Genomic DNA, 27577 nt, shown 5'->3' with positions numbered 1-27577 from the left:
CTCTCTCTCTCTCTCTCTCTCTCTCTCTCTCTCTCTCTTACGCGCGCGCGCTTTCGCGAAAATGAGCGAGTGAGCGACGTAAAGTCGTACAAATATATTATATATACTTTATTGTAATCGACCTTTTATAGGCGTCTTTATAAATTGTTGGTTTTAATCGCTTTTTATGAATGTCATCCTTATAGATTAGATCGGCTAGTACATAATGACTCTATATTTAACATTGGGCATTCCGACGCCGAGGAAATCTCCGTAATAGCGGATTTTACGACGGTGATAACACGCGGGCGCGTGGAACGATTCGAGCGAATTCGCTCCGTGATTTCGCGGGAAGAGACCGCTCCGGCAATGATGCCCCCTCTCCCTCCCCCCCCGTTCCATTTCTCGAAGGGCCCCGCGTGCGAGATACTGCGTGCGTGCACACACGAAATTCACCCCGAAGGGCAGAGGTACGGTCAAGCGAGCGGCCGCGGCGTGCGATGACCGAGCTCGGTAATTAACTCCCGAACGATCGCGTTAAGGCGTGAAAGTATAAAGCACTATCTTTCTCTCTCTCTCTTTCTCCATCTCTTTTTCTCGCTCTTCTTCTGTCGCTCTCCTTATCCATCGGATGGAAGGAATGAGGCGCACTCGCCTGCTCATCTTCTCCTTCGCGCTCTCTCTCGCTCTCGAACGCTCGTAATTTCGAAACGAGGGGTTTTTTTCATTCAGGCCAAGATAACGAGCGTGATTCAATCTCGGGTTGTCCCTCGGCGCGCATTAGTCTGAGAGCCGGGTTAAAGACTTGTGGCGAGCGGTCTTTTTTCCGATATCTCTCTCGCATGGCAAGGAGTCGGCACGAGAGCTGGCGAATTCGCGTCGACCGCGTTAGGATTAGGGCACTTCCTGAATCGTAAATCCCGATCGCCGTCGCGGTGTTTACGGGCGAATCGAACAAAGTTCGATCGTGTAATTTCAGCCGGTTAAACGTATAGCTATCATACATCTTGACCGTGCGTGTCCTTACGCGAGATATTATTACTGAGATAAGTAGTAAACCTCCCAAATTTATTGCCTTATTAATGAACAGTGCGATATCTCTCGCTCGTTTCTCTCTGTCTTTTTCTTTTTCTCCAGCATCGCCAAGAGTCGAACGACGAACCGACTAGATTCCGCGCGCGCGTTGATAAATTCGCGGCCTCTAGATAATCCCCGGCGCAATTGTCATTTTTCTCGACTGATTAATGGGTGGCGAGCGATCCGGCGAAGATCCGACGCGCGGCCCGAATCCCGGCCTTATCGCGCGACTCAAAGTCGACTCAAAGTCGAATGTAAATTGCAGCGTCGTAGATCGGTCGCTTCGTGTCACGATGGGTGGATCGTTTTTAACTTTTATCGAGCGCCCGCGCGCACATAATCGCCCGATGTGTCATCCCGCTGGCAACCATATTTCAATCTCATTTCTTCGATCCCCCAATTTTGCAGTCATTTGAAACAGTACGTGATCAAACCTAGGATAACATTGAATCGATGTTAATCGCTTAATTTTACTATTAATGACACAATTACTAATTATTCTGTAATAATTATCAAGTTAGTATGAATAGGTTTGGCAAAATGAAGCACAAAAACGAAATTATCCAGTTTCCAAGGATTAACCATTTTTATAAATAAAATCGACACTATCGACTCAGTATTTTTTAGACATCAAAAAAGACGTTCCTATACTGAGAAAAAAAATAAAAAAATGCGATAGCAACTTATTCGGTAGGTACTAATAACGTATTTGCTTAAATCTATATCCTTTTGTTTAAGTAAAATAAATTACTTTCATGGAAAGCAACGATTTTAGGAAAATATATATTTTCTCATTTTTAAGAAATTTCTGCTCAATGCAAGAATATGTATATTAGAATATGTATATTATATGTATATTAAATATGATACATATTAGTACCCATTTAATAAGATATTTCGCATTTTTTAGATATTTTGTCTCTCAGTATATTTTTCTCTTAGCTCCAGTTCCACAACTTACTTTGTTGATCATACTTGTTTGGACAGATATTTGACGAGTTAAACTTCGGTTAAAATAAGTTGTGTGTAACAGAATTTTAATATACACATTTCGCACGCGAATTTAACTCTTTGGGAAGCGTATGCGACTATTACTTTAAGCACCTTATCTACTACCGCAGATGCGAATATTTGTCAAAATATATATTCAGCACAAAAAACTATGTATCTTTGATTGTAATGACACATGGCCTTCGAATTACACCCGAATTACACACACGTCTAATGAAGGGCTAATAAAAGAGTGACAAATGTTTTGTAGCAACCTGATAAGAAGGAACAATTGACGGGGATCGATACGGGGGTCGTCGCGCGCGCGAGTGAGTCGCCGCGGTGTGGTTAGGCGTCAAAACGTAAAAGTACGTCGCGCAAGATGAAAACCACAACGAATCGTAATGAAAGGAGGCCTGCTGCCCCGCGGCCAGCCGACAGAAGTGTTACGTTACGAAGTGCAGCCGGTTACCGATCGACTCACAGAGAGCGAAGTTGTACTACGTCGGGTCGCGCGCAGCTCCGCGAAACCCCGCAACCCCCGCACTCCGTAGCCCTGTTACAGCCGTACGGTGTGTGTTTATATTGCCGTCGCGCTCGTGGTCGTACGCGATACACGCTCATACCGCGCGATTACATTTCACTTCTCGATAACGCGGCAGAGTGCGCGTTGCGGCGACTATTAAAACAAACGCGCACACTTCTGCGTATGCCGGATCGAGAGGCGTTGTTGCTCTCCCTCGTTGTCGCTACAAATGAAAAGATGGTATCGATCATCGCTAGCCTTCGCGCCAAATCACGCGCCGATATTAAAAAGACGAAGAAGAAGAAGGAGAGATCGACCTTTAGAGGAGGCCTCCGTTGAGCGAATCAACGGCAACACGCGCTCGTCTCGCGCGGACGGTAGATTTAAAGATTTTCGCGTAGCGCTTCGTTCCTCGGCGCCGTCATGTGCGCGCACACACCTATCGAATTCCTTCGCCTATAAATCGGAGCCTTAGTTGACCTTTTCTCTCGAGTACGGCTTAACGACCCCTCATATACACTCATACGCATATTTGCACGATTCAGGACCGTAAAAGCGCGCGGCTACGTGAGCTCGGCGCGCGCAATAATGATATGCGAGGCGAGAGCGCGGCTCAATAAGCGGAAATCGATTTGACTGCTGTCGTACGAGGCGATGCGCATTAAGTCGTTCGCCGGCGATGCGTGGTGGGTGCGTGTACGACGCCTGTTACGGGAGAATCGATTACGGTCAAATGAGCCGTTGGTGAAAAACACTCGGCGCAAAGGTCGCAGGCGCTACCGGGTTCGAGCAATAAAGCGAGCAGTCGGAATTACAACGAAAACCGATATTTTAATTAGAGCGTGCGTATAACCACCCTGGTCTTTTGGCGCGGGACAGATTGACCCACGGCGACGTGACCCGTCGCGAGCGAGTCTGCGCCCCGAGCGTCTTCAAGGTAGTCTCAGCCAAAGTAATCCGCGAGGAGAGTTTCGCGATCCTCGTGAGAAATGTCGCCGGCAGATGCCGTACTTCTGGGTTTTACCCGGTATACCGCCCTTTAACGTCAGGCAGAAGTTGCCGCTCGGCCGTAATTGCGGTGCCGTAACCGATAATTGCCGGCAGAAATACTTCATTAATACGTAGGTATAGAAAGGATAATCGGCCGCGATAGTACGGCCGACTTATAAATTTGCACACTGTAGTCGCAGCACCTGTTATTAAATCCTGTCGGTAAGCGGCTGACACGCTCGCTGTTGGCCCGACAGGAAATCAGGCGGTATACATCGTGCCCCCGCGTCCCCCGAAGCACACGCATGAATAAGTCAGGCGTATAACCGGTAATAACACGCGTAATTGGTGGTTTTTGTTTGTCGTCGAATTTCGACGCCACCCCCGCCGCCGCCGCCGCCGCCGCTGCTGCTGCAGCGCGGATCTCCCCTTCGCGATTTACGCACAATGTACCGTAACTTGCGGAGCGTGTTTACTCTAATAGTAGTCCAAGGCCGTTGTGCTACGTCGGCCTCGACACGCTGCACCGATTATATTCCCGCTTAACGCGCCTAAGTTTTCCGCGTGATTCAAAGTTTCGTGTGGAACATTTAAAAATCGCACACAGACGATGTTTCTTTGTGATAATAAATTCATTGAATAAAAATCAATAAAATTTTATAGTCGTGCTCGACATTTAAATTTCGTACTCGACATTTGAATCTGATATTCGCAGAACCGTCTCGCACTAACAATAGGTCTGTTCTTTTCAGCTGTATTGCTGCACTGGTGCAATAAATTAGAGCGAAACAAATATATTATATCTTATCTTAACTTATTGCACCAGTGTAGCAGTGCAGCTGAAAAGAACCAATTGTAAGAACGCGAACACGATGGGAGGATGCGGACGCAACTCGCTTGTACACGACACGTTCAAGCCCGAAAGGGCTCCCTCCCCGACGTGGGGCTTGGCGCGCGGTGAGCGCATTAAAATATTACTGAAATGGAACAACGGCCTGAGTCGTGCAAACTAGGAATCTTATGCGGCTATCGAGTCGGTAACTGGACTCTCAGTACACCGTCGTCACGTTCTAAGTCTAATATCCGCGTCGGTACCTATCGACGCAATCTGCCGGCGCGACCGTATCGATAGACGAAACGACCGCGAACGATGCGAGAAGAGGGGGAGGAGGAGGAGAAGGACAAGGAGAAGGAAACGGTCTCGCGGAACGAGGTGAGAGGACGGGTGGCTGCGAGCGCGCCGGAAGAACAGAGAAGGCAGATGTGCGGCGGGAGAGAGTCTCGAGACGAGGGGGAGGTCGAGCAGACGGAATTCACGGCGCACGGTTTATGGTGAAGGTGAACAAAGCGGGTGGCGGTAACACGGCCCGTACGCAGAAGTTCTCGTGTTCGTGTGTCCGCGGGTAAGCGCGAGTGACACTAATTAATGAAATAATGGCACCGGTGCCCAGGACGCGCTCGCGCAGGAAGGTGTCGAACGCGTCGCGGCTGGGCGTAGGCGGTTATTTACGCTCATTTGTTTTGCGCTTTTGTTCGCTTTCGTCGAGTTGTCTGGCCCTTCTCATCTCTCTCTCTCTCTCTCTCTCTCTCTCTTTCTCTCTCTCTCTCTATTTTTCTCAATAGGGAAGGCGCCTCGTTTTTAACACTCTTCCGCCCAAATTGTCGGAGTCTGGTGCTAGCCGTTTAAAGTCGCGGTATCGACGTTAGGCTCGACGTTAACGCCAGATGGAACTGTCACGCCACGGCACACTATGTTTCATACACAGGATTCTAATGTTTTTCACTTCTGGCTAGGATATCTTGGCTGGATGCATTATATCTATATATTTTTGTATAACTGTTAACTTGGAGAAGAATCAGCAACTCAGCCACGTTAAATGTAACGGTATAATATACACGGTGAATGCATATTGTGCACTATTACTGTTGCGTTTAATGTGACTGTGTTGCCGGTTTTTCTCAAAGCCAAGATACTTTAGCCGGCAATGGAACTCATTATTGGAGTCCTGTGTATTATCCTCTTTTAAAGTGAGATGAGCGACCATGTGGCCGCGGCAAGACACATGGCCAAGGACTATCCTTATCTAAGCTGCGGTGTGGAAATAGCGAGCCACGCCAGCTGCGTTCCATCGCTCATCAAGTCTCGCGCGACGCTTGGACTCAGGATAGTCAACTTCATCAGAATTGCCGAACTTTCCCTAATTTCCAGAAAAGTTCTTATTGAAACTAGTGTTCTATTTAATGTAACTGAGTTGCCGTTTTTTCTATTTTATTATTTAATTTTAATATTTAATGTTATAATAATATAAATGTTGGTAGCGCGTAGGTGCAAATATAATATTATACAGAAACATAACACGTACAGAAGACTAGTTTCACAAAGTAGGGGGAGTTTTCCGCAGGTCTTTTGAAGTTAACGGCCCTGAGGCTGGAAGAGAGAGAGAGAAAGTAACGCTGGTTTTCATGCTATCCTCTTCTAAAGCGAGGTGAATGACCGCGTAGTCATAACGAACACGTGGGCGAAGCGCGACGATGCTCGCTGAGCCGCGGACTGGGGTGCGAGATATCACTTTCCACGATAGTCTCGCGGAATGTGGCTATTGTTTACGCTCACGCGTCGCGTCGTGACCTACATTATAGTGCGATAAAGAATTAGCGCCGGCGAGAGTCGAGAGAGAGGGAGAACGAAGACATAAAAATGTCAATAACTTCACTCGTAGACGTCGTAGCCACTTGAAACAAAAACCGTTGGAAAGGAGCAATTACCGTGCTCTCGATAGACGTGAAATTGTCTTTCTGTAGAATACGGATCAAATAGTGTAATTATGTAAATGCGAAAGACATCTTGGGAAATCTTGGTTCGGACTTATAATGCGACACATCATTCTTATGTTCTTCACAGATATAAAACACAGTTTTATTACAAATATGTGTATTTAACAGCGAATAATTCTTACTATAACGTCGCGGATCAAATAGCTAATGAATTTAATAATAACATTAGCTGTCCCTATTTCAATGACATGTCTTAACTGCCACAGCTATATTTTAATTTCTGTAGCTGATCCTTTTTTCACGCAGACGATATTCGAGTCAAAATTTTAAAAGAACTGGGAAAATGTCTCAGTAAAGTGCGGTATTCCGCGCGTCGACATTATTTTTTATATGCTTTCTCGCAATATAAAAATTGATTGATCCTAATTGTCAACCTGCGCGGCTCTTATTGACCGAAAAATTTCTTTAATACTTTGTTTTTACGTAAGAAATCTTACAAATTCTTTCGAACTTTCTATTTCGGTGTTTAATCTTTCTTGACTGTACTTTTGTGTACGCAAGCGTGTTGTCATTTTGAGAATCACGTGACTTTCGGAACAACAACACACGTAGGTAGGCTTTGAACTCGAGATCATAACAGTCTTTGACACGCTGGTGAACACATCGGACGACGTCGCGAAATATTCCCCTATTATTATATTTATTAAAAAGTATGTGTATGAGGATTAGTTGAAACTCGTCGCGCGCGAACGCGATTATAGTGCTGGCATTATATCAAGCTATGGTGGCATGCTAATATTTCAAAAGTGATCATCTTATTCCATTTTTACTACACTGTAAAAACTGAGGTGTTAAATTTAAAATTTCTTGTGTCAAAATTATCCACTCTCATTTATATGTAAATTTAATACAAAACAAATGTGGTAAAAAGTAACACGTATAATATTTAAAAAATTAACACAAGAATTTAACATTTGAATACCGTCAGAAATCACAGTTTGTGTTAAATTGACATATGCATAATGTTAAATTAACTAAAAACGTTACTTTAAAATTTGAAAGAAGTATTAATCTATGGTTTTGATGAAATAAAAATGTTAAACATTGACGTAATCTATGTCTGACATATTAAATATATCAATTTAACACAATCTGTGTGATTCCTAACAGTGTTCAAGTGTTAAATTCTTGTGTTAATTTTTTCCATATTATGCGTGTTACTTTTTAACACATTTGTTTTGTGTTAAATTTACACATAAATGAGAGTGGATGATTTGGGACACATGAAATGTGTTAAATTTAACATATCAGTTTTCACAGTGTTTAAAAAAGAAAAAATAAATCGCGCCTCATGTTCTTGTGATGTCTCTGTGCAAATTATTCCTGCATACTCAAGTCGTTGGAACTGGACAACCTTTTTATCGCTAATTACTAACCAGAAAATTATATTTTTTTTCAGATCTGAGAGATCTTGTGGCCAAATTGCGAAGGAGGTAGTTCCGGTAAACGTGCATGCTGCACCGGAGGATCCGGTTCGGGCCAAGCGGGGTCTGTTAGAAAGTAAGTTTCCTTTGTACTCGCCCTTTGAACTCTTTGCGATCTAAAGCTGAGATATAATTATCAGTACGAGCTGAATGACAATCGCAGAGAGTTAATCTACTTCTACTCACCCGCATCTTTTGATTAAACCGAGGTCAACAATCTAATCAGCAAATCTCTATTTTGTTCCAGATTTGGAGCGAAACTTGGCCGGCCTTGACTGCAAGTCGTTTTGGTGAGTGAGAAACAAAGAAATATTTTAGGTGATGGGTTTTATAAATAGCGGGACTTTTGAGTATCGTTGGAATCAATGCGAATTACTTGTAGATTTTTGCTTATTGGACTTTTGTGTGTAATTTGTGCTGTGGAACAAAATATATTGCTCGAAAGTTAGGGGATCGCTTCATCAGATATATTACACGGTGAATTTGAAAAGTCCAAGAATAGTTCTCTCAAGTTTAGTAATATTTAGTAAAGATATTTATGTCGCGCGGTGTAACACTTTAACTGTTCTTCTTTTTACTTTACTTTAAAGTACACATAACATTTATTTTTTATTCATAGAATTTCATAAAATTTATTTTTTACTATTATTCATGCAATACAGTCCCTTAATTATTTTGAGTAATATATAATGCGCTTCTCAATAATGAGCCGCACGCTGAGCTGGAGGTTTACCTCGCTCGCGTGGATTTGGATTTCGCGATCACGACGGTCATTGATTTGTACGTATTCTTACATCGCGATTATCTTTTGTAAATAAAGGCGGGCTTCGTTAGATCCAACTCGACGAAACATCGCGGAAGTAAGCTTCGACAGAATATTTCGAAGCGATCATGCGTGAAAATCTTACGCTATTCTTTGTCCGTGTCTCCTTAATAGTTTTCGCAACCGGTTTTTAATTAGCGATTATTGACATATACATTTGCGCCGCGATTATTGCTTGGAGATTTCGACTGATATCTTTCATCATCGACTTTTACACGCGATGCGCGCTGTGAGTCAAAACGGTACGAATTGACCGAAGGCGGCGACCATAAACCAGTCTGCACGTTTCAGTTTCGATTCAATTTTTCAGTAATTGACTTTATCGATTTTTTTCTGAGCAAATCGAAACTATTAATATCGTCGAGACGTCCGTTAATAAATACAATTATCGCCGTTTAAATAAAAATATAGATCGCGTCGCGGCGCAATTGCAAATTGCGCGCAATCAACGTAGTACAACGCGGAATGGAGACTGCAGGATATGAAACGGCACGTGTTCCATCAATGAACATGCCTGGTCGTCATGAGACCACCCTGGCTGGACGTCGGTGGATGTGAACGCGTAATGGTGAGTGAACAATTCAACGCTCACATCTTATAATGTAGTGTATGCCGCAAATTCGCATTGATTTTTAACGGAAGTAGTCATACATTATCTTTTAAAAGACTGCAAATTATTAAAAATTAAGTAATCCATAGATAAGTCCTCCGAATTACGAAATCTAGAATATGGCAATAAATAATTATATAAGTAGAACAAAATAGGTCTGTAAATAGCGTTATATCTCGAGACTCTCTACTTTCGCATATCGACGGTACTTGCAGAATTAACGTGAAACGTCGACTCGGTTCTGAATTGTCATATAATACGCACATCACAGTTGATTAACTGAGAAAGGATAGGGAGGAAGTAAATTAATTCAAAAATTCATCATTCTGAAGTTTCTCGAGGACGGTGTCGATGCGGGGGAGACCTCTCACGAGGGTCTTTCTTATGCTCGATAGAATTGTCTATGTGAACGATAATATTTTTACTCAGCCGCTGCCCTATCGCATGGCCACGGTAAACTCATCCGCGCAATGCATCACCGTCCGTCGCAGTGGTGCGCCGCGTTGAATCGCCGAACTTCGTAAATCCGAGCTGGCCGGTACTGCTGTCCGCGCTACAACGAAACGACGAATTTATTTGAGCTCCACGGGACCGTGGCAAAAGGTGGATACGTCCACCTCCTCCTCCTCCTCTTCCTCTCGTTTCTTCCCTCTCGCATGTATATCCCGTAATCGGATACTTTCCGACCCGCGCCCAAGCCGATCGTGATAATTAATTGCGGGGAATCTGCCTTTTGTATCTCTCGAATTTTTCTTCTTTTTCGAGCGGGACGCTCACGGAGGAAACGCGCGAAATATCCGAGTGAGACGCGGCGGAAAGAAGAAAAAAAAACGAAAGACAAAGAAACTGTGCGGACGAAATAGTAATTTTATTGTGCACCTTGGAAAACCCCAGAGGGAACGTCGTAGTGTTGAATCTTCGCGAACAATGTTAAGTCTATGAAACCTGAACAAATATTCGATTTCTCACCAACTTTCATAAAGGGTCCGGAAAAGATTTCAAAATGGCGCGAATCTGTTTGCAGACTTTAATCTTATCGTGCTACTATCCTATGGCTGAGACTTTTCTGTATCTCTAGAAACAAATGTGTCGAAGAATATCGATTTTTAGAAGTTATTATAATAGTTCAAAATTGTACTTGGGTTTGATAGATCCAGATTGTACTATATGTATGAATTAATCACTCATGTAAAATGTTAAGTCTGTGAGAGCCAAACGATTTTTGGTTTCACCAACTTGAACAATCTTTGCATTTATTTTAAAATTGCAAAGCAATTTTTTACAGATTTTGATTTTATTGCGGTACCATCTTATAACTAAAGAGGCTTTCTTATACTGAGAAAAAAAGTTAGATATCTGTAACTCTAATCACGCAGAAAAATAACTACTATAAATTATGGTCATGAAAACTATTATTTTATCAAATTCTACTATAAAGTTAGTGATGATAATCTCATATGATTGTTACTACTACTTACTTTTACTGTAAAACATTTGGTTGGGGCCAAAAGTAATCATAATTTTGTTCAGATCAACCGTTTTTCTCTCAGTATATATCCTTGAAAAATATTGACTTACAACGAAGTTATGATAGTTGAAAGTTGCTCGACAGACCCAAATTGCATTGTGCGCCCCAAAAATATTATTGCATATACGCGAAGGGTTAATAGATCGATCTGTGCGGATAACACGCGTTCCCCGAAACGCGGCTTAAAACCGCGATCTGGTAATTACCGTTCGGGCATTTCGACGGCGCGCCATATAAGTGAGACGTCATAAATCGGTCGCGAAATAGATTGCGGCTCCTCGCACAGTGGCTCGCTCGGCCGAACGCCATATATCCGATTCCATATAAATATCTCTCGGGGCGGTGCTAATTTAGTTAGCAATCTCCGCGTAATTTATCTCGCCCTCTCGTCCTCGCTCTTGCCTTCGATAGACGCTGCCGTCGTCGTCGTCGGTGGCGGCTGCTGCATTGGAAAGGGTTGACGCGGAAAACCGGCCATGCCGCTTCGCGCGCAACAGTCACGCTACTTACTGTTATAACGATCTGCCGTTGTATTCGTACGACTTAGCGTCCGCTATTAAAACCGCGATCGATTCTTTTCCTCGGACGCGTTAGACGCGTTATCCCCCAGCGCGGCTAACGGTACACCGCTACCGTAACATTAACTTCCACGGAGATACCAAATCGATGATTTCTGTCCGGCATGCCGTTCGGAACACGCACGGTACACGCTCACATCGCCGCTTTAATGAGATAGGCGGGTAACCGGGCGATAAAGGACGCGCACGGGATAAGGCGGTAATAAGTTCTGTCAGTTAATTCCTCGGATTTACAAATATGCGCGCTAAGCCGAGCTCCGCTGCTTCCGCGTAACGAATCGCCGGACGGTGTCGGAACACCTGTATCCGTGGTCCGCGGCCTTAATGAGTGTTTCGATTAATTAGTGTCCCCGTTTAACGTCCTGCCGAGCTAATTGACAAAATTTATGGCGCGCGATTACCACAGTCTATCAGTATTTTGATGTCCAGGCCGCGTTCTCCTCTTGTCCGTCACGCATATCGTTTCGACAAATTCTTCGCCATCCTTTTTTCATTATTAGCCGTCGCTGCCGCGATATTCCTCTCGCGCTTCCTTTTTGCCACGCGACACGTTCTTCCTCCTCGTAGCCACCTTACCTCGCGGAAATGAAAGGACGACGCTCCCCGCTCGTCTCGCGACTAGTCCACAATCGGTCTCGGAGCGTTTAAATCTCCGGCGCTGAAGCCACGCAGGCACTTTCCCACAGAGGCAGTCGCGCGTATCTCAGTGCGTCTAGGCTGAGGCCCCGAACAATACGACGAATTTAAGCGTGGGGATCGCGACTACTTCTCCGACTCTCTCTCTCTCTCTCTCTCTCTCTCTCTCTCTCTCTCTCTCTCTCTCTCTCGGTCCGCCGCCGCCGAAGAGAAGAGATTTCCGCGGTGGCGGCGAATCGGGAGATATATCCGCGGCCGCGTCGTGAGTTCCATCGAACTGTCCGCGGCGGGCTCTTTTCGCCGGCAGATTTCCTAGACTTGTTCGTTCCTTTCACCCGTCCCCATGGTCCTGTACGGTAACGCAAGCAAACGTACGGACGCAGATAGTCACCGGGCATCGCGCGGACGAGCAGGGGAGGGGGAGAAGAACGAGGAGAAGACGCGCGGCGCGTTTGAGTGTTCAAGTCGTGCCGCATCATAAACTGTCCGCCATGGTTCCCTAACTCCCTCCCTATCTAGCTGTCTCGTGGACTTCCACTGTACCTATATCGCGTACGTAGGTACGTACTACGTGCGTGTAGATCTCCGCGCTTGCCCGCGGGCGTAACGTCCGGTACCAGCAGCGATTTCTCCGCTCGCCACTCGCCATTCGCTCGGTAAGTAGCCCCCGAGGCAGGAAAGTCATCGCACCCGCCGCCTCCAAGAGGATGCTCCTGCATCGTCGCAGCGACGGCGACGATGTACGCGCGCACACCCGCGCGCCTCACCAAGGGGGACGAAGGGCGCGACAGGGGACGGCTGTCTCTCTCGTGTTAGCCCGCGGACGAACGGGATTCCTTCGAATACGGCTCTATCTCACAGACGTGTCACGTACCACGTGGTAACGAGTAACTACGTGCGCATACGGGGTGTCCCACAAGCATCGCGCGCTCTTTCTCTTTGTCTCTCTCTTTCTCTCTTCATCTATCTATCTATCTTTCTCTCTGTGTCTCTCTTTCTCTCTATCTCTCTGTGTCTCTCTCGAAAGCTGAGAATGCGAGGAACCGAGCGAGCAGGAAGGATAGCGGGATTATTTTTTGCTTGTCGCCGAGTATTTTAATACGTATTATGCGTATGTCATATGAGGAAACGTGAAACGTACGCAGATGCGGTGGATCATGGAATCCTGAATATGTAAATAATAATGATAACCGACGGTGTATTCTGTGCAACAAATCACAAAACGGGATATTAAGAATTGAAAGAAATATCCGTCGATTATTGCTCGATAATCGGGAAGAGCGTAACCTACGCCACGCGAAATCGCACATACTTTATTGGACGTTTATCTAAAATTAATTTCAAACGAAGATGCTTCTCGCTGATAGATCAACGACGTCCGCCGCGTGGAAATTGTGCCCAATATAATAAATGTGGAGAGAATGAGTGAGAGGGGGATAAATAGATACAAAAATATTCCAAACGTTTAATTTCCTCGTTGAACCTGTCGGACTACTTTCGTAGTAGACCCACGGAGCTACCACTTTTTCTTCTGTCTCTTTTCGAAAGAGAGAGAGAAAGAGAGAGGAATATGCGCCAGGAACGGGATGTGGGTAATTAAATGATAATTATCGCGGTGATTTCTTTGCCGTTACGACGTAATGGTCGTGGTTGTTCCCATCGATTTCGGTGATCGCCATTGATTTCTGCGTCGTTACGTGAGTCGATCCTGGTGGTCGTTTAACATCCATTTTATCCATCTCTTTTCAATGCTAAATTTATGCTTTTGTGCTTTTCTCGCCGACTATTTACGTCAGCGTCATTAAGACTCCAAATCTCCAATCGTATCTTTTACTTCTATAACCACCACGAGGAAAATGAAGAAATAACGATGGAGATGTAACTCGTTCTATTGCGGAACAGTTGGTAAAAGTGAATTGGAAGCTCACAACACGCGCGGGACTTGAAAAATGTACTAAAACGATTTTCAATTCGGAGAATTAAAATTACGAGACACGTTAAAAGAAAACTGCACGACGACCCGGAATATCTCGTGCGAGAGGAATCGGCCCGAAAAATTAATGAATGGCGTACACGCGTTGGACGACGACCCGAACCACCAATCTCCGGTGGTACGCATCCGTTCGTTAACGTTCCTCCCATTTCCCACAACTCCGCGCTAACGACGCCTTTTTTTTGCGAAAGCCGCTAAAATCGTCGCGTGACACCGCCGTGATTTCCTCGTACGTTTAACACTCGTTCTCAATCAACGCATCCTGTCCGCGTTGTACCGCGCCTGCTTTTCATGGAAGATTGAGTTCAATCTTTCTTAACCTCTTGGGGCATACATTTATTAAAATCGGAAGAAAATCTTAATCAGAATTTGATCAAAAAACAATTATATAATTTTATATTAAAGTGACATAAGCACATCTGTCTATTGGGTGATGATATTTTCCTCTTTCCTATGAGACTTTATGGCAAATGTTTGTTTATAGTGTACGGAGAGAATGTATTATATAGTTTCTCTTTTTTATATATCTCTTATTCTCTTTTTCATATATCTTTTTCAATTTTACTACACTGAGAGAAAAAATATCTATTGTCGCGTACGTTTGGATCGAACACGCCCGTGCTCGTGTGAAGATTTGAATACTGGATGAAACGCAGAAACGAAAGCCGATCGTTCGTGGCAGACGTGGTCGGTGGCAGGTGGCTCTACCTCGAGGAACGAGCGTTGCTAGGAATCGACTCTCGATCCCCATCTTTCCGCGAGTCCTCTTTCCTCCCCCTTCGTCCCTACCCGCGAGTCGTCGAGGACCCTTTGCCTCTCCCTTTCCACCGCTCACACCGCTCGCGACGGAGGGACCGGTGCTGCGACGGAACTGGCACTAATTAACGTTGACAGTAATTAACATAAATACCAACGCTCCTCCGCATGGAGAACTACCTCGGAGCTCGGCGCACGACGGGATCGCGCACTCCGCCTTATCTCGCGATTCCATGCTAATCGCTCGCTTGTTTCTGTTATTTCTCGTCTGGTATTGGCCCGCACTAGCCGTCGCAGTCTCCTCTTGCGTGGTGTCGTCACTTACCTGTAAAACAGAAGAAACGACACGATTAGTGGGAGAGTTTCATATGAGATACACGGGGATAAAGAGAGATTAAGCGCGTGCGATCGCCTTGCGCGTCGGCCTAATGAAGATGGCTTTAACGATCGCCAATCGTTCGCCAATCGTTGCTCGCCCGCTCGCGTCGTCATCGTTGTCGTCGTAGTCGTTTGACAACGACGATTTCCCGCGGGGCACGGAAATATTATACGCCGATCATTTCGATACTTTCCACGGCGTTATCTCGGTGATGACGGGCGATGTAATGTCTTGCGCCATCGCGCGGCAAGAAGCGATCGGTCGGAAAATAAAAGGAGACGAGGGATTCGACGTCGGACTCGACGGAGAGCGAGCGGACTGGGTAATAAATACGATCCCATACGACGGGTGCTAAAGCTCTTAGCACGGCCGTTACGCGACCACCGTCTCTATCCAATAACCGTACATGCGCGAGCATTTCCTACCTGAGTTACCGCGTCGCGGAATATCGCAATGTAATAAATATCGGCCCGATGGCCACGTGAAATAATCCCGACGCGTTTCCCGAATGCTATTTCCATCGTGATTCGTTTAGGAAATGTAAATTTTCCAGTTTTTAGTGCTTTCTTCTTCGTTTTGATCAAACAAACCAATGTCGGGAAGGGGTTTCCTATATTCGGCGACTCGCTGTATTTGCGCGATTACTCCTTCAAACCTCCGTTAGAAACTTGATCTACACTCAACATAATTTGAAGACTATAATACTGACTGTTACCAGCAGTGTTGGGCATTCGTCGATTGAGATTTTCTTTGACTAAAATAATCAGCAGATGAATAATCAAAACTAATCAGTCGTCACATGTGTAATCACAAATAATTTGGTGACATTGAGAGAAAAAATATCTGAAAAATGAACAATATTCATTCAGGTAACTACTAGTAACACATATTTACTTCTCAAATCATTAAATCCTTTTGTTTGAACAGAATAAACAATTGCTTTCGTGAAAAGCAACGGTTTCGGGAAAATCTATATTTTCTCATTTAAAATAAATTCTTCCTCAATGTAAAAAAATATATATATAGTACATTGGTACAAGTAAATATATATGTTAAAGTACATCAAATAAATATCTCCAATCTTTACATATTTTTTCTCTCACTGTATTAACAAATGTATAATCAAAGCTTGATTAATAATTAATTTCATCGAACAAAGCAATTACTTGTAATCTTGCACATGTCGATTTTTTAATCTAGACTATTGATTTGCCGATTATTTAAAAAAAAGAATTATTAAGATTATTATTATATAGATATATTATTATTATATATAATATTATTATATGTAGATTATATTATACATAGATATAATTATTAAAATTATTTTAATGAAGGAAAATTTTCAGCGATTAACACTCAATATTCTGATTATAACCAAAGATGCATTGTTTTTTGCGATGCATAGTCTATTGTTTATATCATACGTATTTTCGAAAATAATATACATCTTGGCAAAATATATCTTTCCGCATTGGTAAACCAGAGGTCCAAAGTAAAGAACGCACGCGCCTATTGAAGGGTTAATAAGTCCGGCGCGAGTCTCCGGCCGGTCCTCCCGCGGTGTGAGGCTCTCGAATATCATTCGGATCCAGCGTGCGGTTCTCAGGATCGAGCGAGGTACGACCGCAAAATCAATTTCCACGAGAGTCCGTCGTGGGCACGAGGAGAGGTGCGAGGAACGGCAATGGCCCGGCGACGGGGACCGAGACAGGGTAGGGCCCGGGGGTGCAGGAGGTCCCGTTTCGTTGCCACGGGGTTCGAATACGCGGCGAATTAAACCGGCGGGCAATCAAACTTTTCAATATCCCTGCTCATGTCGCATATACGCCATAAAACGTCCACCGACTCCCCCTCCGCACGGCGTCTCTTTCTCGGCCTCGTGCGCCAAACGCGGACTCTGTTTCCATCGGCTGCTGTTCGTTACGTGTGCGCGCATACACGCCGGTGGGCCCGTTACAGGGCAGTCGGTGGGCGCAGGGGGAGAGGGTGTCGCGCGCGGTTCCCTCCTCTGAATTCAATTCAATTTAACATCATCGACGTCCGTGTGCCGCGCGATTTGTGACCTCTCGACGATCGCGGTTGCGTCGCGTTGGAACGGAGACGTTTCTGCAGGGGAGAAAACGAATGGGAACGAAATAACGCCGCGAGCTAATGGCTTCATCGCGTAACGACGATGTCGCGAGCGATATGAGCGAGTAGAGAATATGCGATTGCTTTCGTTCTCCGAATGAGGATAATCGACATTCGCGGTTCGCGCGCTTTCCTTTTCTCTCCCTCGGCTGGGACCCATCCGGGACGATGTCCGACGAAAGCGGGCCGTGCAGACACGCCTTAAACTAGCCATCGGCAGCAGCGGGAACAGCGACGACGACGGCGGAGTTGGAACGTCGGCTTCCAGCGCACGGGGCCGTCCGCGGAGCGGCTCTAACACGGCTCATTAGCCTACAGCGTCGCTAATGAAAGCTCGTTACCCGGGTGCATGCACGCCGTGCAGAAGAAAGGGGTCGATCGTGGGACGCGCGGCGAAGGGGGAGTGCGAGGAGGACGAAGGACACGATGGGGCGCCGCCGGTGGGGAGACCCTCGGTGTATTTTGCGCCCGGTGACTTAGTATTCGCAGGCCGCCCCCGCGAGTACCATTGCTGGTTAACCGCCGCCGCCGCGATGCTGAGACACAGCGTGTGTGTATGTGTAGGTACGTTTGGTGCGCGCCGTTCAATGGCAGCAGGGGGGAGGGATAGGTAGAGAACCTTATCTGGAACCGCGGATCTAAGTTGATTGGGTGTGAGGTACAAGGCACTCTCTCGCGCCCTACGTCGAAGAGCCGAACAAGACCGAGAACGTCGTAACCTTCGACCAGACCTCCTTCTCCTCCTTCTTCTTCTCTCCTCTTCTTTCTCTGTTGCTGCTGCTGCTGTTGCTTCTTCTTCTTCTTCTTCTTCTTGTTCCACTCGTTGCCTTCGTATCCTTCTTTTCGCGGCGCGTCGGCCTCGCTCGGCCGTGCCAGATCAATGCCGAGGATTCGTTTATTGTTTCGTGCATGAGATCCCGTATCTGGTAAATACGAGCATTCGCCAGACAGGCCAAATGAACTTGCGGGATGGTTTACGACGGCGTTACCGATGCGATCCGCGCCGAAGGGAGTCGTGGCTCGGCCGTGTAAACTGGGACTCTTCCGACACGCGTAACAGGCGACGTTTATTTCACACTCCGAATCGGCGAAATCGGAAAAATCTGGGAATTTAGTGCAGAAAATTGCGCGGAGGCACGTCAGTCTTTACCGTGTTGATAATGTTGGCAAATTGGCAACCGCAGAAAATAAAATCGAAGGAGATATTTCATTCTAACATTATTCGACAGTGACGTGTATTTTTGTCATTGTATCAATTAGCGTTCAGGAGATGGCAAGAGCCGCGACATTTTCGACGTGTGTTTCGTTTTGAGCGAGACATTTTTTCGAACAAGCGCTTTATGCACTTGGGTACAAGGTAGGCAATCGCGAACAACACGGAACAAGTCGATGACGGCGCACAGAAGCGTTTCTCATCGCCGGCGGTAACAGGGCGAAACGCCGGTTTTAAGAAAACTTCGATATCCCTTAACGCGGCTTCCTTTGGGATAAAAGGTGCCGGCGCGGGCCGAATAGGGGGTGGCCGTGGACGGCTCTTTGCACCTTCGCACCGCTTTATGACCGCTAAGTGTACCCAAATCCCATTCCACGCCATAAAATCTTTAGAGACCGCGTCGTCCGCTCGGCGGGAGGTGGAGTGTTCGTACAAGCTTTATACATCGACGGTCCTCACATTGATCTACGCCCCAGCCGCTGATCGTTTGTACGATCACGTTTCCGCCACGCTTGTCACGTTACCACTATGAACCTGGGAAATCGGGATGCGCGATTTATAGTGACTGACCGCGAAACGTCGAAAAGCGGGCTTGCTGTTGGCAGAGACCGGAACGTGACATACGCTATAGTGTTCAATTTTCCATGAGATGTGTCGCAACAATCGCGTCTCGTAACCACTACTGAGAAATGTCAGCGAATGCAATTTTGGCGAGACTCCAACGAGAAAAAGAAAACGCGAAGCGTATCGACAAGAATTCTGCAAACGCCGGGGTACCGGCGGACCGGAGACGGACAGAGATAAAAGAAGGAAATGCTACTTAACAGAAAAAGATAGGGGAAAGGGGAGAGGGAGAGAGGGAAGGAGAGAAAGAGAGAGAGAGAGAGAGAGAGAGAGAGAGAGAAAAAGCAGAAAGCGGACGGAGGGAACTACGTGGGTCCGTGCTGCGCCGCGCGATATAGCCGAGCCTTGGCGTCCGACGTTATTAGCCCGGCGGATCGCGCGGCTTCCACGGCGTATCCCGGCTCCCACCGTATTATTACGCGCAAAATGGCTCATTATTATCATTATTATTTTATATTTCCTCCGCTTCAGCGGGGCCCCGAAACCACCGAAAAGCAAAAAGCCCGCGAAATTAATATAAATAAAAGCTCTGGACAGAGAGAACGGCCGGCGCACCGGCGGGAGATACCCGAGGTTGGAAAGAGAGAACGTGGTAGGAGGGAGGGGGAGAGGGGGCGCACACGGAGCGGGATAGGGGGTGAAGGGAGGAAAGGAAGACACACATAGGAAGAGAGGGACCAAGTGAGAAGAAGGGTGGAAAGGTAGAGCGGAGGCTGAAGTTGCTGGCCCCGTACGGTCGCCGGCTAGAGGGATATATAGCTGGCCAGGACGAGGGAGAGAGCCAAGACCGCGGCGGCAAGTGGTGGGGCAAGGGGCGGCCGATATTAACAATAATTATTGGTTCGAGCCTCTCTCCGTCCGTGATCTTTCGAATCTCAAGATCACAAGTGAGATCAATTATGTCCGTCTGATTAGCCCGGGCCTCCGATCGGTATACAGACGCGGGCATATTATACGGGACGGGGCCCTTCGATCGCGCACGTGTGTGCGTCCTCCCGCTGGTCCACCGTGCCTCCTCCGGCCCCCGCTGCTCTCCCTGCGCACCCCCTTCGCCACCTGTGTCCCGCGCTCGAGTCGTGCATCTCCACCCCTCGCTCTCCTGCTCCATCTACTCTCTTGTTTTCGTCCTCCCGAATTATGAGCAGAGCGCGCCCGCGCACGCTCGTATCGACGTTATTATGTGGAGCACCCAACGTCATTTATGAGGGCTGGCCCCCCTCCTTCTTAAGTTGTTCTCCATTTTCGGTGTTGATCGTGGGTAAATTCTTCCATGAAAATAAGGAGGCCGATCGTATTATCCGTACCTCTCCTCCGGCCACCGACCCGGACGTCCACCCGGCGCAGAAATTGCGCCGTTTTTGCTCGATAACGTTCGGCCATCCCTCTTTCCTTCCTGCCGCCGTGCCGCTCTCTCCTCTTCGCGTCCCTTTCGTCCTTGCACGTGGAAAGGAGTTTTTCGCGTGTACGATGGTGTACGCGCGAGCGTTCGTTTCATCTGCCACGCGAAAGGCTCACCCATCCTTCTCCCCTTCTCCCCCCGCCCCTCTCCATGAGCACAACCGATCCCGCCGATCGACGGGATGAGAGTCGAGGGAATAGCCGAAGAGGAGGAGTGCCGAGAGACCTCGTCCTCCTCGCAGCGCGGACTGAATGAGAATATCCGTCTTAAGTACCGGGGAATTCTTTCGCCGCACAGCGAGAAAACGCGTAATGTATGTCCTTATGATGTTACAACGACTTGATTGCCATGTAGCAGTAGCGAGTGCTCACTGCCGATATTCACATTTCCTTTCGAAAGACACGTGTACATAAGTCTCGTGATTCCATGTATGATGTTACGCTCATGACGTCTCAGTCAAACCAAGGAATGCCAAGGTGCCATCGTTTGAATCGCGAAAGGCTCGATACAGACACGGCGCAAATAATACACATGGACAAATAATTATACAATAATTAGACCGCGCCGGTGCATATATATATATATATATATATAACGCGCCAAAGACAAAGGGAGCACAGTCCTTGGCGTTAATTCAATGAGTATAAAACGAGGAGGCACATGTCGCGTGTCGTCTCGACCAGAACTTAACTCGAGTGTCTCTAAGTCGGAGGCGAACGATACGACGCGACGCCGCGAGCCGGCACGGCCGTAAATCAATACGGTGTACTCGCTCATAACGAACAATGGAACATGAAATCCGATTCAGCGATCGCGCATCAGCGCCAACGTTGTCGTCGGCCACGACGACGTCAACGACGACACCGACGACAATAGGTCATTGGCCTCTCGCGCGGCATTCTCCGCGAGCGCAGCCGACGAGGACGATCACCTAGCTGGAGCCCCGTCACGCGCACCTACCAGGTTGTTGTAGGTGCGTCCATCGTAGACGAGAACGGCGAGGCAGTCGCGTTCGCGAGTAGAAGGCAAGAGAGAGAGAGAGAGAGAGAGAGAGAGAGAGAGAGAGAGAGAGATGCATCCACCTTACCCCCATAAATTTCGCGCGGCGATACTTTACGACACCGGCGCGGCACCGCCCCGTGTCATTATCGCGCGTAAGGGAAACGTAAGGGGGCCTCCTCGGGGATACGAGCCTGCGGTTTGCAGCGCTCGCGAACGAGCGCTACACGCTATTTTTCCGATTGTACACCTCTATGCACTGAGGTGTGCACACCAAGGGATACTCGATCTCGTCAGCGACGGGGCCAGTTCGTCCGGTTGCGAAGTGGTTGATCACGCGAAGGCCGCTCTCTGATCATCGGCGGTGTGAACTGTCGCCGATTAGTATGAGAGCGGAAGGTCAGTCGGCTGGAGGATCGCGGAATATGCGAGCGAGCGAGTGAACGAGCGAGCCTTCGTCGCTAATTAGTGCGTTGGGCATCCGCATGTAGATGAGAGATAAAGACAATCGCGCGCGCGCGGCCGACGCGCGAGATTGAAATGTGCGCTCGTCGCGTCGCAGAGTCTCGCCTGCTGCTGGGAAAAATTTTTACTTTATATATATATATGTGTATGTGTGTGTGTGTGTGTATGTGTACACCTTCAGTTTGTCTGGAGATTAGCGCGGGAAGATAGTATTCGATTAAATGACGGGTTCTCTAAACGCATATATTCCCGGCCAGTTATATCTTTTCCGTTCGCTATAGACATAAGCGTTAACGAACCGCGCGGAAAGGACATGGCGGGTGAGTAAGATTTAATTAAGAGCGCATAAGCGCGGCAAAAAGAGCGCGTGCTTCTCACAGTGACTACCGAACGTAATGCAGCCTCTGCATGGGTGTATTGCAATCTCGAGCGCATTGGCTCACGAGCGAGTGCGCGTCAGCTCCATTACGTTTTCCTTGTATGATAGAACTCCTAATTGCCGCTCGGGTATGCTAATTCCCGCGATTTTTTCTCCGTGCGCGGTTACTGCGATACAACATTTCTCGCACGACAACATTGAGAGCGCTTCCACGACAAGCGAGAAGCGAGAAGCGCTCGTGAAAAGTATCAAAACACAAGATCGATCGCCGCCTGGGCGATGGACGTTATCGCGAATTGCGGCGTTCTCGCCGTCGCGACAAGCCCGGCCTGGCGTCGCTTCATTCACGGACACGCCGTGCGCCTTTTTACGAACAACTTGTCACCAGGTCGATTTGTCCCGTCTCGCGAATAAGAGCGAGAGCGAGAGAAGTAGCGCCCGAGGGGGAGCGTCGTCTAGAGGCCGCGAGCAAGTGACTCTATCTCTGCGCTAGTAGGACATATCGGATTACGTGTTTTGCATCGCGCTCGAGAACTCTACGGCCGGTCGAGCCGAGAGACAAGGACGAAAAATCTGATAGAAACGGAGTGTGCGAGAGAGGGCAATTTGCAGTTGGGCTGCGGAAGACGGAATAATTATAGACCGCGAGAGACCGAGATATCGAATTTCTGCGGTATCTCCTGTGACGCTATTTTTTTCGCTGTCGAAGCCAGTCCGTTGTCCTTACAAGGAAACGAGATGGAACTGGTGGAAGATAGATGCTAAAGGCGTTGGCCCTGATGAGGAATCCAAGCGCGAAAGCACTCCTTCTTCGAGGTGAGAACGATTAATACCCACCACAGCCCGCCGCCACCCTGCCGCCTCACCTGCCCGTCTCTCTCCCTTGCGGAGCGAGGTTATCCGCGGAACCTCGCGGGGTTATCCCTTACACGAGTTTCTCTCGCTAGAGGATCGGGATTCGAGTCGTTCTGACATATTTATCTGTGGTTCCTCCTTCCCGCTGCTCTATGAGAATTTCCCCCCTCGCCTTCGCGCCAACCATCCGAGTTCTCTGTTCCTCGCCGTCGTGCATCAGCCGCGCGGCGGCGGCATCACCGCGGTGTATGTAATACGTGTGCACGTTGCATATACACGTGACGGCTTGAGCCCGATAGGGGAAAGGAGAGAAGGAGCGAGAGATAGAGCGAAAGAGCTCGCTGCGCCTTGCGTATATAACGTAATAGCAATTTAATCAATAAAATAAGAGGATCGCTTTGGCCTGAACGCAGCCCTCCGAGACTCTGCAATAATTACAACAGAGAATTATGAGCGGCTATACTTGATTGGATCTATACGCGCCTCTCCTTCTCTCCCCTTGCTCCCCTCTCACCCGTCGCCCCGTCGGCTTCCTCGTCGATAACTCGGTCCTCCTCCCTCTGCTCTCTTTCTTCGCGTGCACGGGAATATCTCTTCTGCCGGCCCCCTCGGCTTCTGCACGGCAACGAGAGAAGACACTTCCTCACTGCTCCTGCTCGCTCTTATCCTACGAACCGGACCGGGCGGGACGTGAGGGAAGACCGTTCTCGGACGTCTCTCATGATTGATACTCCGCGGCTTCGGCGAACGCCGGTCACGTGACGGCGGATACTTTAGCGAATTCTCTCTCTCTCTCTCTCTCTCTCTCTCTCTCTCCTCGGGTTCGGGTTCGGGTACGACTTGCGAATTTTTACTTCGAAGAGCGGCGACGAGTCACCTCCTCGGTACCGGTTGGCGACGATAATTCTAACACTGCAGCGCCGACTCGATTACTAGTAACTCCCATCTCTTGTCGGCGATCACGGGGAGGGATGTCTTCTCCCGACGCGCTGCCAGTTCCCATCGCGTACGTGTACACTACGTTGCGACCGCGAGGATCGTTCACCCACGAACGGTAGTCCCGGAATAGCGCAAGGGGGACGCGCGCGCTTGTACTATGAGACCGGCCGCCCTTGGCAAATTAATGATTCCTCTCCGCGAACGTGGAAGAAGCAGGAAGAACCGCGGCCGCGGGTCCCTCCTCCTCTTCCACCTCCTCCACGGACGTGCAGCATGAGCGGTTTAATCAATATTCAAGTCGCGATTTTGATTATAATTAAACAATAATGATGGAATAATGATTTATTACGAGTAATTACTAGTTGCTGGTTAGATCGGGCTGGTTAAGCCTCGCACTCTCATCCACGGTACGATCGCATGAGTCTCTCTTTGCCCTCTCTTTGCCTTCCCTTTCCCGTCACGTTTACCTTCGGCGATCCTCGTCGTTGAGAGACACGACGACCGACGCGCAATGATGCCGGGGAACGGGGGAGTTGGGGCGAGAGGGCAGTGGGGGATTCTCGAAGCCGGCCTTGAATGAGGCCGCTAATTTATTTCATTTGCGCCTTCGAACCGATCGGGTTCAATAGCGTTTTGCGGAATTTCGCACGCGCTCGTTTGTACGACTCACCGCCGTTCGTGTACGTTCACCTGTGTCGAAATTTCTCTGAACTTTCTCAGATACAGCACGAATCCCGATTAGAGTGCTCAAAGTTGTTCCAAAATTGTTTATCCCACTCTACAATACTCCCCAATTAGGAATCCTATTCTTATCCCAAACATGGATTCTCTGTTTAGAATCGAAACAAAAGTATTATAAGAGTTGTGGAAACTCGAGCCTTTTCCAATCGGTAACGTCGTGATGGTTTTATGGCAAATAAGAAATCCTCTTTTTATATCAACTATTCAATACGCAGAAAAAAAAACTAAATATTTCTAAAATACGTCGAGTATTTTATTAAATAATGAAATCATTCGGAACGTCGATATATGTGATTCTCTCTCTCAACCCCAGTATAAAATGAAGGCCAGAGAAATGATTGGGAAAACTTTGGACGACTTAGAATGGCACGTTTGAAATATTATACTTCTAGCCAGAAGCCGTAATTATTTTGGGGGGTCGGACTGGGGATCGCAATTAGATCCCATGGAATTCTCTATACGGGTAATAACCGAGTCCGCGGTTTCCCGTTAGGTCATTGACAAATTAAATGCCGCGCTTCCTCCCCGATTCGCTGCTATCACACGTCGGAAAACAATTACTAACCACCGCCCGCGTCCCACCGAAGGCGCATTTTTCGCGCCAGCCTGGCTTCCCCCAACATCTACGCCGATATAAATCACTCGCGCTATTCCTTTATTTTCCGCGCCTCGGGTATTAATTACACCTATCGCATTGCTAGTTATCGGACGCGAGTATCTGCGTACCGGGTGAGACCAGGTGCAACTGGAGCGATCTGTATAATAAGCCGGCGAATCAGATATTGAAGCACATACGAATAGCCCGGCTCGTAGAGCCGGCTTGGGCTGTTCCTCGGTCCCGCGACTCTGGCGAGACGGCGCGAATCTCTACAGAGCTTCGTATTATTGCGTAATTACGGCATATATACCGGCCGGCCGATGTGTGCGAGTGTAATCTCGCGCAACATCGCGAGCATCCGTCACGTTCCGTAAAATTTCTCGGCTATGCTTCGAGTTAGCCGCTTGTCGATATTCAACGAGGTACGCCGATGTTGTCAGTTAACTTCGATATATATATATATATATATAGATACGTTGACGTAACTATATACATTTTGCAACGTCCGACACGTAGCATCTCAGATGGGAGATATTGCCGATGTAATCCGCACTCTAGAGCGATGTTTTCCCGCGGTTCCTCCGCGAGAAGATTCCACTCCGCTGAGCGTTATTAATTATTATATCGCCGTTTAATTAACGAGCGAGATAGCATCGTTCTGGTATGCCGGTAGAATCCACTTCCTGCAATGTTTTCGATAGAGATCCTAAACAGCAGGATCGACGAGAGGATAAGCACAATGATTATGATGATGATAATGATGATGAGGATGATGACGATTATGATGATGATGATGATGCCGCGTGCATCGTCATAACGATAGAATTACGAACCGCGAAAGGGAAAGGAATGATACTGTTGTTCCTGGTTGCGATTGAAAAAGAAAGTCATGGAGAAAAAGATACTGTGGTGGCAACTACGCAACTACTCGTAACTATTCGGCTTTAGTTGCAATAACTACAAAATAGTTTATTAAGTTTTATATATATAGAAATACACCTGGCTGACACATAGAGTTCACACACGCAAAAAAATGACTTAGTAATATCAGTTAAACCGCGGTAGCTGATTCAGACTTAATCAAAAGGCTAATCGTTTAGCTGTCACTGCTAAGAATTGGTTATGACAGTTAAAATGCATTCGCTATGAAATACAAATATATTAAGTGACATTAAAAATGCACATTATTTCAAATAGCTAAGAAAATGGCAGTTATTCCTAAATTTCTTATCGTATGCACATATTAAAGAAGTTTACCGCACAGCTACAATCATTTGTTACAGTCATTTGTTTCTAGCAGCTAATATTTCTCGCTGTAGCACCTAAGTTTAAACAGCGAATAATAAATTTAGCTTCGGTAGTATCAACATTAGCTGTCCCTATTTCAGTGACATATTTTATCTGCCACAGCTATTTTTTAGCTCTGGAAGCTAATGCTTTTTTTGCGTGCACTGTGAAAAGAATGTTTGATATTCGTAACTATAATCACATAAAGAAGTAGTTACTATAAATTATAATAAAAAATTCATTTTTTTCATTAAATTTTACTAGAATGTTAGCGATAATAACTTTATATACATGTTTCCATTTTATATTAGAACAACTAAAAAATATGGTTGGAGCCAAAAATAACTATAATTTTAGTTAAATTCTTTTTTGGTGTATCGTCGAATTTTGTGTAATTTAATACTATAAAAGCACCTAAATGGTCTTCAACGTGAGTAACAGTACCTGGGAATCCATCTAAATTTCCTTCTCAGGTATCTACATCAATGGATCTCCAGATACTGTTATTCACGCCGCGAAAGCCGCTTGAGTACTTTGGTTAAATGTTAAATTATCGGTTTTAAATTTGATTTTATATAATAATTTTCAATGTTATCGAAGAGGGTTAACAATCGACTGAAACCAGTAATTTATACATAACATTGGTCACTAATAATTAACAAAAATGTCGCCAAACAAATTTGACGACAGACTTTTATAGGCCAAGTATATACATTCTATTTTGTTTGTGTCAGTTGGATGACACGATGTATAATAAAAAAATCTCATGTAATATATATATATATATATATATATATATATATATATATATATATATATAT

At 46.7% G+C, this 27577-nt stretch overlaps 2 protein-coding genes across 6 annotated transcripts in view; both read right to left on the bottom strand.

Moving 5' to 3' along the window:
* LOC116841812 (protein dachsous) overlaps positions 1–27577 on the bottom strand; it is a 428326-nt gene that overhangs the window by 215309 nt on the left and 185440 nt on the right. The window lies entirely within an intron of this gene.
* LOC116841815 overlaps positions 15002–27577 on the bottom strand; it is a 21974-nt gene continuing 9398 nt past the window's right edge. Inside the window, exon 2 of the mRNA XM_032810208.1 lies at positions 15002–15070. Coding sequence (XP_032666099.1) covers positions 15067–15070 — 4 coding nt within the window. The 3' untranslated portion in view covers positions 15002–15066. The remainder of the gene's footprint in view (positions 15071–27577) is intronic.

This window comes from Odontomachus brunneus, unplaced genomic scaffold, assembly GCF_010583005.1.
Source record: "Odontomachus brunneus isolate Ranch 3 - 2012 unplaced genomic scaffold, Obru_v1 Obru_scaffold_018, whole genome shotgun sequence".
Taxonomy (NCBI): Eukaryota; Metazoa; Arthropoda; class Insecta; order Hymenoptera; family Formicidae; genus Odontomachus; species Odontomachus brunneus.
This window is presented reverse-complemented; position numbering and strand designations above follow the sequence as displayed.